Source organism: Mesoplodon bidens, assembly GCF_964165515.1.
Source record: "Mesoplodon bidens genome assembly, chromosome: X".
In the NCBI taxonomy this organism is placed as follows: Eukaryota; Metazoa; Chordata; class Mammalia; order Artiodactyla; family Ziphiidae; genus Mesoplodon; species Mesoplodon bidens.
This window is the reverse complement of record NC_138163.1, coordinates 45347141-45363055: the sequence shown is the minus strand read 5'-3', so window position 1 is coordinate 45363055 and position 15915 is coordinate 45347141. Positions and strand designations below refer to the sequence as shown.

General features: G+C 40.7%; 1 protein-coding gene across 5 annotated transcripts in view; it reads left to right on the top strand.

The window, feature by feature from the left end:
* TMEM164 (transmembrane protein 164) overlaps window positions 1–15915 on the top strand; it is a 165715-nt gene that overhangs the window by 70141 nt on the left and 79659 nt on the right. For all 5 annotated transcript variants that reach the window (XM_081222615.1, XM_081222616.1, XM_081222612.1 and 2 more), the window contains one exon: window positions 6194–6243. In XM_081222615.1, the coding sequence (XP_081078741.1) occupies window positions 6194–6243 (50 nt within the window). The remainder of the gene's footprint in view (window positions 1–6193; window positions 6244–15915) is intronic.

Here is a 15915-nt window from a genome sequence, read left to right as displayed (position 1 = left end):
TGTTTATGACATGGAGTATTTCAGGATACAGTTTGGGACAATGCATGAGGCCACCACGCTGGAGAGATCCACAGGGTCCGGAGTAGAGAAAGTCTTGCCTGCCATGCTAAGGAACTTGAGCTTTTCCTGTAGTTACTGGCCAGCCATTAAGGGATTTTAAAGGGTAGATCAGAGCTGCATTTTAGATAGATCCCTCTTGCAGCAATGTGTCTGGAGGCAAGAGGCCAGTGAACATTATTTCAGTGGTCCAGGGAGAGAGAAGATGAGGACCCGAGAGTATAAACATTGGTGAACAGAGCCTAGGAAAGACTTTGGGCAGCCCAAGGAATGGATCTTTGCTATGGTGGGTAATGTTTGTAAGCACTCTTCTTTAGGAACCCCCAAATAGTCGGGTGCCCTCATAGGCGGTGGAGCCAGGAGAATTGGAACTGCAAGGGCTGGGCCTCGGAAGATTGTGTTGCAGCCCAAATACAACTCTCCTGTCCCTCTCTCACTCGCTTTCCCTTTCATTTCGTTTTCCCATCCCTCTTCACTGCTTAACCTGGCTAGCCCCTCAATTAGGATGGTCTTGATGACTGGCCGTCCTTCCCAACTACATTTCTCATAGTGTTACCGCTTCCTCCTGTGAACAAAAATTATCTTCTTTCTGCGTTATGATCATGGGGGTTTACTGAATCTAGTGTTTGGGTAGAGCAGAATTTGACAGGGAGCTGGATATTGATGCCAGTGAACTTGGGGCTGATATGACTGTGGAACAGAAACAGGAACAGGAGTGGGTCAAGTGATGCCGAGAGCTTGGGTAGGGAAGGTGGGAACCTGGAACCAGAGTGGTTCAGAGGTAGAGGATGAACTGGAACAGCTGCTGGTGCCTAGATTAGGTGCTTAGGAAAAACCTGAATTTTCGAGTTTGTGGGCAAGATGCTAGAGAGCCACTGTCTCCTGGGGAAGCTGAGAGAGTGGTTTTTGAATGGAACCTGAAGGTTTTTTCCAGGAAAAGCCAGCCAAACAAGAGTCCAGTTTTGTAAGGATTCAGGAACTTCCAGCACCCAGCAGATCTGGGAATGAAGCAGGTTGGAGCTAAGATGACCCTGTCTTTAGAGACCGCTGGACTCTGAAATCCATCTGCGTAAATACAATTTGCTGCCCGGGCAGGTTTGTGTTTTGAGATGTCTCGCCTTGTGAGGAGTAGATTTTTGTGTGGTGGTACAGGTGTGGGGCTCCTGCGGTGGCACCATGTGTTCTGTTGAGGGGGTCAAGGGGCAGGGCTAGAGTCTAAAGAAGAGAAGCCCCCATGAGGCTGGGACCATGTCAGGTGTGAGGTGGAAAGTGTGTTGATCCGGGAGTTACGGGACCTGGGTTCTTGCCAGAAACCTTGTCAGAACCTTCCTCCTGGGTTTCTCCATCTGTAAAATGGGATTTCATAGCAACACCCTGCTTACCTCCCAGACGATGGGTAAGTGGAAGTGCTTTGTAGCATTTCTCTGTGTGCTCCGTGCCCACGTCCTTTTCTTCAGGTGCCTAGCTGGGCGGGTGGCAACATGAACACAAAGTGCCAAGTCGGTGCTGGGATGTGCTCAGATGCCTTCTCATCTTCCTGCCGTCCTTGTTTGTACTTACAAGTGTCCTCTCTTCCCACCCTATTTGCAGCTTAAGGGATAGTTTAGCTTTCCGTCTGCTAGGCTGAAACAAACGCCAACAAAATTTGGAGGCAGTTGGCAACCAATCAAAGAAGAGAGCAGACGTATTGGGGCCAAGGCTGGGGGCCTTTGGGCCTCTGAATTAACATGTTATCTTCACTCCTCTCCTTTGGTTAATGGTGATTATGGATGTGGCTCCAGCATGACAAAGCAGAGAGGTTTAGTGTCATAAATCTATGAAGTTGCCAGAGGAGACTGTGAGTTTACTGGAAAAGGAATAGGATGGAGTTGGGATCCTTTTTCATATAAACTAAAAAAATTTTTTTTTTTAATTTTGTTTATTTTTGGCTGTGTTGGGTCTTCGTTGCTGAGTGCGGGCTTTCTCTAGTTGTGGTGAGCTGGGGCTACTCTTTGTTGTGGTGCGCGGGCTTCTCATTGTGGTGGCTTGTCGTTGCAGAGCACAGGCTCTAGGCGCGCGGGCTTCAGTAGTTGTGGCACACAGGCTCAGTAGTTGTGGTGCATGGGCTTAGTTGCTTTGCGGCATGTGGGATCTTCCTGGACCAGGGCTCGAACCCGTGTCTCCTGCATTGGCAGGCAGATTCTTTTTTTTAAAAAAAATAATTAATTAATTAATTTTTAATTTTTGGCTGCGTTGGGTCTTCGTTGCTGCATGTGGGCTTTCTCTGGTTGCGGTGAGCAGGGGCTACTCTTCGTTGTGGTGCGTGGGCTTCTCATTGCGGTGGCTTCTCTTCTTGTGGAGCATGGGCTCTAGGCGTGCAGGCTGCAGTAGTTGTGGCACGCGGGCTTCAGTAGTTGTGGCTCGTGGGCTCTAGAGCGCAGGCTCAGTAGTTGTGGCGCACGGGCATAGTTGCTCCGTGGCATGTGGCATCTTCCGGGACCAGGGCTCGAACCCGTGTCCCCTGCATTGGCAGGCAGATTCTTAACCACTGTGGCAGGCGGATTCTTAACCACTGCGCCACTAGGGAAGTCTCTGGGATTATTTTTCAAATCTCATTTTTTGATGTGTCTACATGTATCTGCTTTAAAGGTTGCTTGAAAAAGATAGCCTCTATCCTGGTGTTGGGAATAGACAGGCAAGACGAGGAAGGCCAACGTGCTGATTGGAAATGACATGGCCGCAGGAAAGTAACTGTTGGAAGACTCAGTTACAGTCAAGACTAGCAGAGCTACTTGAAGAGAAATCAGATGCATGAGTGAGTTGGGACTGGAGGCTTGCTTTCTTCAGTAGGTTTCTGGGCCTCTGGCATAGGGCTGTCGTGGATCAGAACCAGCCAAATGGAGCAGTTACAGGGAAATCGGCCCCCAAGAATATGCTTATCTCCTCTTGGCTGTGGGTATAGAAAAGTAAGAGTGAACAGTGGGGCCCAGTGTCGCATTTTTGCTTCTCTGTTTTCGCATGTTGGAAGTATCTAGGGTATACCAGAAGCTCAGGAAGACTGCTGGCATGGCTCTTAGGTGACTGCAGAAGTATTCTTTCCAAGGTGATTAGGGGCCCCTGTCTGCTTTCTATATACTGTAGCTTCTGAATGTAGCCTTTGATGGGCCTGATGCTGGGTAACTATGTACAGCCTCCAACTTGGTCCCTTGCCTAAGGTGAGTAACTCTACTGCTGGGTCAGTGGTAAAGAATACCAGCTTTGTTTCTTTCTTGGACTGCTCCTGACACGTGGGGTTGAGGAGTGGGGTTAAGTTCACGTCTGGATGATTGAAATTCCAAGTTGACAATCCTTGTCCCAAACCATTAAGGTCAGATGTATTTCATAAGTCTAAATTTTTTGGATTTTAGAAAGGCAATACAGTGAACGTGTTTTTTTTTGTTTTTTTTTTTTTTGGCTGCGTTGAGTCTTCGTTGCTGCGTGCAGGCTTTCTTTTCTCTAGTTGTGGCGAGTGGGGGCTATTCTCTGTTGCGGTGCGCGGGCTTCTCATTGCGGTGGCTTCCCTTGTTGAGGAGCTCGGGCTCTAGGTGCGTGGGCTTCAGTAGTTGTGGCATGCGGGCTCTGTACTTGTGGCTCGTGGGCTGTACAGCTCAGGCTCAGTAGTTGTGGCGCATGGGCTTAGTTGCTCCGTGGCATGTGGGACCTTCCTGGACCAGGGCTTAAACCCGCTTCCCCTGCACTGGCAGGCAGATTCTCAACCACTGCGCCACCAGGGAAACCCCAGTGAACGTGTTTTACAGACACTCCCAGTGGGGTCTGGGACAGCACCCCGTATTCAAAATACATTCTTTTTGTGGAAAATGTGTGAGTACTCACCATAAATGGAATAAAGAAAGTCTGTAAGTAGCCTCAGCTCAGTTCAAGTCATATCTGCTACCAAATTAGTTTTGAAAAAAAAGACAGACTTGTGGTTTTTAGAGCTTTTTGGATTTGGCGATTGCAGATAAGGGATTGTGGACCTGCAATTGTCATTGGTTTTGCAGTTTTAATCAAATTGATCCACAGGGGAAAGGCATTTTCTCGATGGATATTTATTTTCTTGGCGGGGTTCTCTGATGAAGTGTTGTGTGGGTAATGGACTCCTGGCCGTGTTCCTTTCAAGACCCTTTTTCTTTTCCATTCTTTCTCTTCTTCGTGGCAGGGATTCAAGCAGGTGTCTCTACTTATAGTGGTTTTCCTTATAGTACCCTTTTCTCTTAAGTGTAGATTCTGAGAGAACTGAAGGGCAGAATATAAAGAATATACTCATGACAAAGCCAAACTAGCCCATAATGCAAATAATGTCTGCTCATAAATGCTCACCACAAGAGAGGGACACATATCAATGATTTTGTAAATCCTCACCATTAAGTCACTGTAGGTAAAGTAACTCCATAAACATGAGTTTCATTCTTTTGTCAATCCTTCTGCTGAATGTCTGTTTTTTTTTTTTGTTTTTTTTTTTTGCTGAATGTCTTTGATCAAACCTTCAGCACATCTGGCCGCCTGGAGTGTTTGAATCTCCTGGGGCATTTGTTAAAATGCACAGATTCCTGGAACCCCGAACTTCTGGAATCAGCATTCCTAATGGGGGGAGCCCAGGAATTTGCACATTTTATAAGTGCTCTGCAGGGCTTTCCTTGTCCCTCTTGAGAACCAGTGCTTTGGTGCAGTCAGACTGCCACGGCTGTAGGTTTTTGAAGGCTGTAACCCAGGCCTAGTTCAAACCAAGTAGCATGGAACTGATGGTCTTTTAGAAGGACCAGGTTCTTTTTGTTTGGTTTGAGCAGAGAAACTAGAAGGGGACCCACTTAGTCATGCTTCGAAACAAACCGATCAAATGTGAGGGAGGAAAATAATAATAATAGAAGAAAAACAATGGAAGTTTAAAAACATGTATACCTCCTGTATACATGAGGGAGACCCAGGAAAAGTGACTAACTCCCTGAAATGGCCCAAGCCACCACCTTAAATACCATCTCCAGCCAAAGATAAAAGAAAGATGTTGAGTGTCAGTTGGTGGGTAGGGGTGGAGGAGAAGGCCATTTCCTGGAGGTGACCAGGAAAAGCACAGTGAACAAGGGTAAGGTTGTTAGGCAGATTTAGGTCCTTGCCTTCTCCATTGTTGAGAGTTTCTAGAGATTTAGAGTCTTCCTTCTTTTCCTAGAGGGAGACACCTTAACAAATAGAGATTTTCCTTATAAATGTAGATGTCTCTTACAGAAGGGTAACTTCTACACAGTTTTCAGAGCTTTTCCTATGTCTGTTGTTTCTTAAAAACAATCAGCCTAAAGTAATCCTTATGCCAAAAAAAACAAACTTCGGGGTAGCAAATTCTCCTCTTCAAAATCAAAGGGAGGTTAAGAGCCTGGGGGGTGGCAATATTGATAGGATTGCCAGATAAAATACAAGCTGTCCAGTTAAATTTGAATTTCAGATAAACAATGAATAATGTTCTAGTGTATGTACGTTCCATACACTATTCAGGATATACTTATACTAAAACATTGTTCATTGTTTGTTTGAAATTCAAATTTAACTTGGCATCCTGTATTTTTCTTTCTAAATCTGGCAAAGCTAGGTATTGATTAACCCACCTTCCCCCATGGGAGGCAAACCAGATGGCATTTGTGTCTTTGTCCTATCTCAGAATCCATTTTTCCTTGTCCTAAGTTAAAAACCTGTCATACTGGCTACTCGTGTCATGCTGAACTTGAAGGATTGAAAAATTGAGTCTTCTAGAGGTTAAGAGGAAGTGTTTTAGAGGCTGAAATGGCTTAAGAAAAGCTCTCCCCATCTCCTACCCCTCCACCAATTACTTCTTCCGCTCTTCATCCATCTCTTTCCCTCTCTCCTCGACCTACCCCTTCCCCATCACACACACACAGCCGGAACAGACAGGCACACATAGATGCATGTGCAAATGCAAACATGTTTGGAACACCACTTGCTTGTCTTTTAAAGTCTTTTATGTTACATTTTCTGCGTAAGAGTTTGGTTATTAATTATTATTATCATTATTATTATTATTATTATTATTATTATTATTATTAAAATAACACTGTCTCACTGTGTCCAGCATTTCTCTTGATAACCATACTTACTTTTTTTGCCATTGCAGATCTTTCTCCTGGCCTGCCCTCCGTGTCCGGGAGCTGTCGTCGTCTTCAAGTAAGGGGAGATTGTTTTTCTGTTGCCATTGCTGAACTGCTTTGTCTGTTTGATAACAAAGGATGATGAACACATTGCTTGTGACCACCTTGAACCTGCAGTGCTTTGTGTCTGGGCTTCCCAAGGGACAAAAGTCTTCAAGGGTCCAATGAAACAGGCAAATGTTGTATGTGGAGATTTGACCTTTGTGCTTTTGTCAAGCCCTGACAGATCCTTTTTAGCGATTCTTTGTGGTGGTGTTTTATGGCCAAGACATTCCCCCTTGGAAGTTAGCCGACCTCGTAAAGTTTCTCTTGAGTTTGCTGGGGGCCAGACAGTTCCCCTCCTTTAGCGAATCTTTGTACTGTGGTCCTGCTGTTCCACTGAGGATACTTTGAAGGACTTTGTGTTTTTATGGGGATTTTTTTGTTGTTAAAGTGCAAATTAAAGTGAGGAGAGAAAAATATCGCCTTATTACAAGTCCTGACTTTCTTTAAAATAGAAAGCATCAGATCCATTAAAGTGTATTGCAGGCAAATCATGTTTGTCTGAAGGCAAGTTTGCTTAAATGAAATTCTCAAGAGTCCCAGAAGCCTCATTTTAACCACGAGTTGTGACCATCTCATTTATCAAACCTTTTATTAGAGTTGCTAATGAGAAGCTAAATCGACCCAATTAATTTTGTCTCTTTCCCCCTTCTCTGGCCCCCATTTTGGAGCTGTTTCTGAGCAGGGAAATGGCTGCAAGCCAGAGAGAGGGGGCAAAAAGTAGAGTCCAGCAGATCCTTAGATCATTGAGAGTGGCGTAAATGGCTTTCTGATTTAGTTAAGTCTTTAAAGTGTTAGGTAGGGGGAAATATACCCTATTTGCTGCTTCAGATAGCTCCTTGGAATAGCCACTTAGTCTCTTGCCTAGGGTGAATAACTTTCTGGTAGATGAGGGGTAATGGATCCTGATTTCATAAGCTCTTACTTGGACAGCTCCTAAGCGGAAGGTGTATTTAACCCTGTTTTCCCCCCTTGATTTCCCAAAATGGGCTCAATTTTTCAGTGTAATGTTTTCAAAGTAACATTTATTGGTTTTATTTCATTATTATGAGAGTAACAGTTCTCATTATAGAAAATGCAGAAACATAAAGAAGAAAATAAACACCACCCCTAATCCTACCAAGAGATTATTTTGGTTATTTCCTTTCTTTTTTGCTTTTTTAAAAAATTTTAACAAGCAGAGACCACATTTAGGTTTTTTTTTACTGTATCTTTTCTAAATTTAATTCAATGTATGTATGTTTGTACATATAAAATACATAAATATAACTGCTGGATTTATTTTTTTATAGTGGTCTTTTTACCCTGTCCTTTTCCTTGTTTAGTTTGTCCCTTGCCTCTACCTTTCCACATCATCCCTGTATATTACCAAACCAGTATGTATCCTTCCATATTTTTCTCCATGCTCACAGGCACACACACACACACACACACACACACACACACACACACACACACACACACACACACACACACACACACACACACACACACACACACACACACACACACACACACACACACACACACACACACACACACACACACACGTTTTGGAATGTTCTGTTGTTTTTGTTAATTGTTTTTTTTTTTGGCGGTACGCGGGCCTCTCACTGCTGTGGCCTCTCCCTTTGCGGAGCACAGCCTCCGGACACACAGGCTCAGCGGCCATGGCTCATGGGCTCAGCCGCTCCACGGCATGTGGGATCTTCCCGGACCGGGGCACGAACCCGTGTCCCCTGCATTGGCAGGCGGACTCTCAACCACTGCGCCACCAGGGAAGCCCCTTGTTAATTGTTTTACAAAAATAGAATTCTGTATATACTTTAACACATCCTACTTTTTTCATCTCATGAAAATCTATCAAAGCCTCTTGGTATGGCTCTTATTCTTTTAAAAAACTGGAAAATATTTCATGGATGCACAGCTTATTTAGCTATTCCCCTACTAATGAACATTTACATTCTTTCCAGATTTTGGCCACTACAGTCAATGCTGAATTAAACATCATTGTGCTTATGCCCTTATATACTGGTGCTTTCAATTTATACACACAGACACAAGTGTTTATATATAAATAAATATTTGTTACCATACTGATTTACAAAAACAGGCTGTTATAATTCACTTTTCCCTTTTATATGTAACATATGAGATTATTGTTTGTTTCACATCCCTGTCAGCATAAGGTTTTATGGTTCTTTTATAATTCTGACTACTTAATGGATGTATTTCCTTGGCTACTAATGCATTTTGGTTTTCTCTCTCTCTCTCTCTCTCTCTCTCTCTCTCTCTCTCTCTCTCTCTTTTGGTCCAATTGGATTTTCTCTTTGAATTATCTGTTCATATTATCTGCCCATTTCCTAGGGGTTATTTATATTTTTCTTAACCTGTAAGGCCTCTTTGTATATTTTGGATATTGGCCCTTGGTCTACCATCTTTATTATAGATATCTTTCCCAAATCTGTATGGATTGACTTTACTGATGGTATATATTTCCACATAATTTTTTCATATCCAAATATGATTATTTTCTTATAGCTTCTGGGTTCCCAGTCTTTGTTAAGACTGTTTTCTCAAAGATGGATAACCAGTGACAGTAGCATAATGTGTTAAATAATCCTTACTCTCCCCTGTGAACTGAACTGCTATCTTTGTCATCAGACTTTTTATATACGAGGATCCATTTATGGATTCTCTGTTCTGTTTCATCTGTGTGTTTATTTGTGTACCTAAATCATGTTGATTGGATTACATTAGATTAAATAATATTTTTCTTGGCTATTCTTTGGTATTTTTTCTTTTCTACACATTTTAATATCACTTATTCAGTCCTCCCAACCCCACCCTATTGGGATTCTAATTAGAATTGCATTAAATTTATATTTCAGTTTTGTAAGAATTGATTTTTTAAAACCTATAGCTCTTTTTGTCTAAGAAATGGCATTTCTTTCCATCTGCTCAGATCTTGTTTTATGCCTTTCTTGATACATTTATTCTTAAAGAATTAAGAACTTTTTTGTTTGTTATGAGTGGAATACTATCCTCCTTTCCATTCCTAAATGCCTCTTGCTTGAATAGAAAAAGGTTATTAATTTTAAAAATAGTTTTTATATCTAGCTATCTTACTTAATTGTTTTGTTAGTTCTGGTAACTTTTATTTTAGTTTTATCTTTTCTTTCCAATGGCTATATCATTTATTTCATTTTCTTCTGTTTTTGCTAGAAACTCAAAGACAATGTTAAATAAAAATGATGCTGGTGGGCCACTCTGTCTATAACTAATTTCAAATAGAAATGGTGTTTCTCCATATTTGCTGTTGGTATTTGTCAAATAGTCTATTATATTTAAATAGTTTCCACATTTACTTGGAGATGTTTTAAACGGAAATGGTTCTGTATTTTATCAAATGCTTTTTCAATGTTTTTGATCCTGTTTTTAATTTAAGTTTTTGATATAGTGAATTATGCCATTAGATTTTTCTGGTTTTGAACTACTCTTATATTGCTGAAATAATGTAATAATATTACTATTTGTAATATATTGTTGGATTCTATTTGTCAGTCTTTTATTTAGAACCTGGCCTTAGTATTGATAAGTGAGATTGGAGTCATTTTTTAAATTTTTATTTAATTTATTTTTTTTTTAAATTTTGGCTGCTTTGGGTCTTCATTCTGCATGTGCACTTTCTCTAGTTGTGGCCAACGGGGGCTACTCTTTGTTGCGGTGTGCGGGCTTCTCGTTGTGGTGGCTTTTCTTGTTGCGGAGCACGGGCTCTAGGTGCACAGGCTTCAGTAGTTGTGGTGCGCAGGCTTAGTTGCTCCGCGGCATGTGGGATTTTCCCAGACCAGGGATTGAACCCGTGTCCCCTGCATTGCCAGGTGGATTCTTAACCACTGCACCACCAGGGAAGTCCCTGGAGTCATCTTTTACTGGATTCTTTCCATCAAGTTTAAGGATTAAATTATGTAAATTATGTAAAATGAACTGCAGAATTTTCCTTCTTATTCTCTGGCCTGGGATACTTTAACTATCCTTAGAAATTGTGTGTGTGTGTTTTTTAAGGTCAGATAAAACTCAACTGTGAAGCCCAAATATGAAGTCTCAATGTCTTTTTCAGGTGGTAGATCCTTAATTACCTTTCCAATGTTTTATATGGTAATTCATCTATTCAAATCTTTTTGGGTCAGTTTTGGTCATTTGTATTTTGCTAGGAAGATGTCTGTTTCTTTTAAGTTTTCAAAAATGTTGCCATGAATTTAATTGAGCATATGCTACCCTCTTATTTTATAATTTTAAAAAGCTATCTCCTCATTGTAGTCATGTTTTCTTTCTTGGGCTTAACCTTGTCTGGTTTTGTGTTCTGTCTTATATTTTATATTTTAGTCAGGTTAGTAAGCACTTTTATCTATTTTTGGTTGTTTTATAGAACCTGGTTTTGGATATATTTATCCTTTTTACCTTATTTTATTTGTGTGTGTGTGTGTATATATATATATACACTTAATTTTCAACTTTTTATCTTTATTGATTTCCTTTTCCTGTTTTTTCCTAATCTCTCAAGATTTATATAATTTATTTCTTTACTTTTTGTCTTCTTTAATTATAGTTTTCTATTCTACTTTGTTCACTTGATATCCCAGGTTTTCCCCCATTTTATCATGAACTCACATTGTCTACAAAATTTTTCAATTAAATTTTGTATTTTGAGATAAATATAAAATATTATATAATAAATATATCATTATAATTTAGAAACACTTGTAAGAAAAACACAGAGAGATCCCATGTACCCTTTAACTAGTTTCCTCCAGTTGTAAACTACTGCAAAACTGTGGTATGATATCACAGCCGTACAGTCAAGACAAAGAATAGTTTCATCACCATGAGGATCTCTCCTGTTGCCCTTTTAAAGCCACATCCACTACCCTACCACCTGTGCCCTGTCCCTGACCCCTGGCAACTCATCTGTTCTCCACGTCTATAAATTTGTCATTTCAAGAATGTCAATATAAATGGAATCACACAGTATGTCACCTATGGGATTGCCTTTTTAAAAATAAAAATTTAATTGAAAATCAGTGTTTTAGAAAGTAGATAGCTCTTAAAAGAATTACTCCATGTTATATTAGTATAGCTCTGTTTACTGTTTTCAAAGTACTTTGTCTTAAAAGATCTTATCTAATCCTTCAAATAATGTTATGAGATAAGGAATACATTATATCCACACGACAGATAAAGCAGTTGGGGACAAGAGATTTTAAATAACTTAGCTAAAATTACACAGTGGCAGAGTCAGGATTGGCTTTCTTCCTTTTCCTGCTAATGCTCATAATCAGGTTTACTGTGTGTCTAGTCAAGGCGGGAAACATTTAACATGAATCATCTAATTTAATCCTTCCAACAAACCTATGTGGGAGGTACAGATAGTATCCTCAGTTAGATCAAGATAACAGGCTCTGAAAGTTTATGTGATTTAAGTGGCATGTAAGTGGTATAGGTGGGATTTGATCCAATGTCTCTCTGACTACAGAGCCAGTGCTCCTAATCATTGCCTTATGTCGCTGAAGTGAATATTTTTGGCTCTTCTGGTACTATTGAAAGGGTTAAAAACCATGACAACATCCTATTTAAAATTTCATAAATTTCAGTGTACACAGACAGGCACTGCTGTGGGTTCATTGACTAGCGCTGTCTTACCCACCTCTTGTTTTTTCTTTCGGCCCTTTGCTGTGCCAGCCACATATGAGTTTGTCTGCTTCCCAGCTAAGCAGGGGCTGGCATGCTCTTCATGGAGGGATGCCCAGTCACTGCAGGAAAGGACTATGGTGCGCCATGGCTGGGCAAGGGCTGGCAGTTCTCTTTAGGGTGGGGAAGGGGTGGGACTGTCCACAGGGTTCCCATGCTGCACTTGACAGTTGGGAATGACGGTTCCCCAGTGTTCTGGCTGGATCCCAGAGTGCTTCATTTATGTGGCCCACAGTTGACATGTGACTTGCTAAGTCTGCTGCTGTAACTGGCTGCCTAGAGGAAAGGCATGCATCTAGAACGTGGAGCTAAGATTGGAAGGGGTTTCTACCTGGTCCACCACTGCAGCAACTTGGGCATGGTGCTCTTTTGACCTCCAACTCCTAGAATTCCGGCCTGGCAGCCTTTAGACTCTTATCCCCCTCTCCTGTTCCTGGCTCCTTCATGCTGTGGATGCTCATATAGCAGCACCAGACTTGCTCGTTGTGTTGTGTCTGTACAGGCAGTGTTGTTGGGTGTCTCTGAGTCTGAGCCATTTCCTTTTTATTCATTTGGCTGTTTTGAGTGGTTCTCATCTGAAGAGCTATCTACAATCTTCAGTATCCAAGCCACAGATTCTTTCTGTCACTCAGGTTTGAGTAAAACCAATATATCCTTAAGAGAACATTCTGTGCTTATTGTCCTGCTACTAATTTCAAAAAAAGGTACCTGTCTCAGTTACCTTTAGGGAAAATACCCCGTCACATAATATGAACCAGCCTGCCTCTTGGATTCTTAATAAATAAGATTCCCTTTTGCAACCCAAGGGAAAGGAAAGAGGGCAGGTACTCCCCAGCTCCCCACCACATCTCACTGGTTGCTTTTCTTTTGCTTTCTCCTTGCCCTTTTCCTCAGTTTTTTTTCCCTTCAAATTTCATTATAGAAAATTCCAAATGTATGCATACTATGCTTTATTACTCATTATATATTTTAATTTGTGAATTGTCACTTTTGTGTTCTCAGTTTTTTTATGTAAAGGTGTTTCTCCTCTTGATGATCTGCATGAGTTGTCCCCATATAAAGAATATTAATCCTTTATCACCTTTGTAGTAAATGTTTTTCCCAGACTGCCTTCTAACTCGTTGATGATGCTTTTGATGTATATTTTACATTTTTATCCATCACGGTGATTGGTTTCTGCACCACCTACAGACCATGGTGATTTCTTCAAGTGCTTTTGTGCTTGAAGACTTTTAGCATTCTAAGATAAGATAGACAATCTAGTTTTTTAATGTTTTGTAAATATTTAGCTGTCAGTTTATCTGAAATTCATTTTGTATATAGTATGAGGTAGGGATATAACATTTTTCCCTGAATTGTCATTTATTTGAGCAGTGTTTGTTGATTAACTATTTCCCTGTGATTATTGCCGTCACATTTTTATCCAGCATAAATTCTTATATATGCTAGCATAGGGGAGCAAAATTTGCCACCCCCTAAATGTGTCTCTTTGGCATGAGGATTAATTTCGGCTGATTATTTTTAAGGAACAGAAGACTCAGGAAATCTTTCTTTTTACCTCCCCGTTAGCTGCCTAAAGAATTTAGATAAAGGGCCTATTTCTGAAACCAAGCTATCACCAGAGTTGTCTGCCGAGTATAGGCTAGGTGTGGCAGGGGAAGCTCTAGGCAGACTCTAGAGGTCAGAGTCCTCTCTGTGTCCTATTGCCTCTGCATGGCCCAGCAAACATTTGTTTACCAAACATTTGTTTTCCCATCTTACCCTCCTCAACTTTGAAGTCCCAAGTATCTACTCTCCACATCCTCTTTTGTCTTTAGCTGCAGATGGTATTTAAGCTGAGGGTTCCAGCCATTTTGGCAAGTTACTCAGTTCTCCTGGCTCTCTCCCATGTATACATGTTATTAAACTTTCGTATGATTTTCTGTTAGTCTGTCTCACGTCAGTTGAATTCTTAGACCAGCCAGAAGAACCTAGAAGGGCAGAGGAAAATTTCTTCCTCCTCGACACTAGGGTTTATTTGGGTGGCTTGTTATACTATCCCATCGATGTCTCTGTTGAATTTGCCACCAATTTCAGACTCTTGTATTTGTAACAGCCAGCAGGCCAGATTTCTCTTCACCATTCTTCCCAGACTGTTCCTTTACTCACACTTTTTTCATAGCTAGTCCAAACCATTTTTTTCCTTCCAAATGAACTTAAAATGTTTTTGTCAGACTCTTCCTTCAAATACTGTTATTTTGATTGGAATTACTTTAAATCTAAAATTTCATTAATGTCATTACCATAGTGAGTCTCTCTATCCAGGAAAAGACATATGGTAGATTTCTTAATTTATTCTAGGGGGTGTGTGTGGATTGTGTATCCCGCAGATTTCTCATCAACGTCATTCCTGGACAGTTTGTAGTTTATGGCATCATTTATTTATTATATTTTCAAATTAATTATTACTGGTACATAGGAAAGATTTTGATTTTTTATATGTTTATTTTATATTTGGCCACCATGCCTAACTCTTCTAGTAGTTTTTCAGTTGCTTCACTTGGGTTATTTTGGAAATTAATAGTATCAACTCCCATATGATAACTTTATCTCCCTTCAAAGAGCAAAACTTTTTTCAAGTCTGATTGTATTAGCTAGAACTTCCAGGACAATGTTAAATAATAGTAGTACTGGGCCGGGAATTCTTGCCTTGTTTCTGATTTTAGTGGAAATGTTCCTAGTGTTTTCTCTGTTGACTCTCATGTTGGTTGTTGGTTAAGATTAAACATCCTTTTTAATGTTAAAGAATTTATTCTTAAATTATCAACCCCCCCTTTTAAAATCAGGAATAGTTGCTGAATTTAGCTAATGCTTTTTGAGAATCTATTGAGAGGTTCATTTGGGTTTTCTCCTTTGACCTCCCCATTTGGTGCGTTACATTAATAGATTTCCTAATAACAACCTTTGTTGGATTTCTAAGGTCAGCTTTCCTTTTCCTCTGCAGACTTGGAAGAGGTTCAGATTTGACCACCATACTATGAATTTGATAGATTCTTCTCTTTGCCATCTCCAATGTGAAATTTGATTCTGCTGCTACAATATTTCTTTGTAATTCTTCCTTGGTTTGCTGAGCTTTCTCTTCACTCCAGTTTGGTGTCTTTCCTTCTCAATATGTTTTTATTCCAGTGGCTTTCTATACCTGTTTCACAGAGTCCACGTTTTCTTGTGTTCTCTTGAGATGCCATTTTCTAAAATATTTCTTCTGGTTCAGACACTAAATGTAGACTTTTGTGCTTCCTCCAAGTCTTCAGAATGATACGCATTTCCCTTCTGCTGCTAGAGGTTTTCATAGGAAGCATGCTGTCTTTAGGGGTATGTTTATGCATATTAGAAGGAAGATTTATTTATTCTTTGTTAAAGACACAGGGCATGTGGATTTCATTTGAGTATCCTCATATTCTCTTTGGTATTGGTTAGAACCCCTTCTCAGCTCCACTCCTGGTGGCCAGGTTGATGCACAGAGCTTCCAACCCATTTCCCAGTGTCTAGCAGCTTCATCTGGTAGGTTCTGCTAGACGCATATGGAATCACTTAGTCCTACTACTAGATTCTCTGACACGCTGAACATATAAAGTATGTGAAAAACTACAGCCTCCAACATGCATTGGTCCCTGAGTTTTACTTGTGAAGTCTCCCACACCCAGGATGCAGTGTGACAGTACCAAAGCCATCACTTCAGCCCTTTTGCTTTATGGGAGGAGTCTCCAAACGGATATAGACCAGCTTTGGGAGTTGTTGGTTTCCCTTGCAAACAGTAGCCCTGTAGTGGAGGCACGGCTGTCCAGTTTGCTGGTTACTAGATGAACTCTCCATTGCTAAGCCATGAGGCTGACAGTGGTGTAAGGTCTCAGTGTTTTAC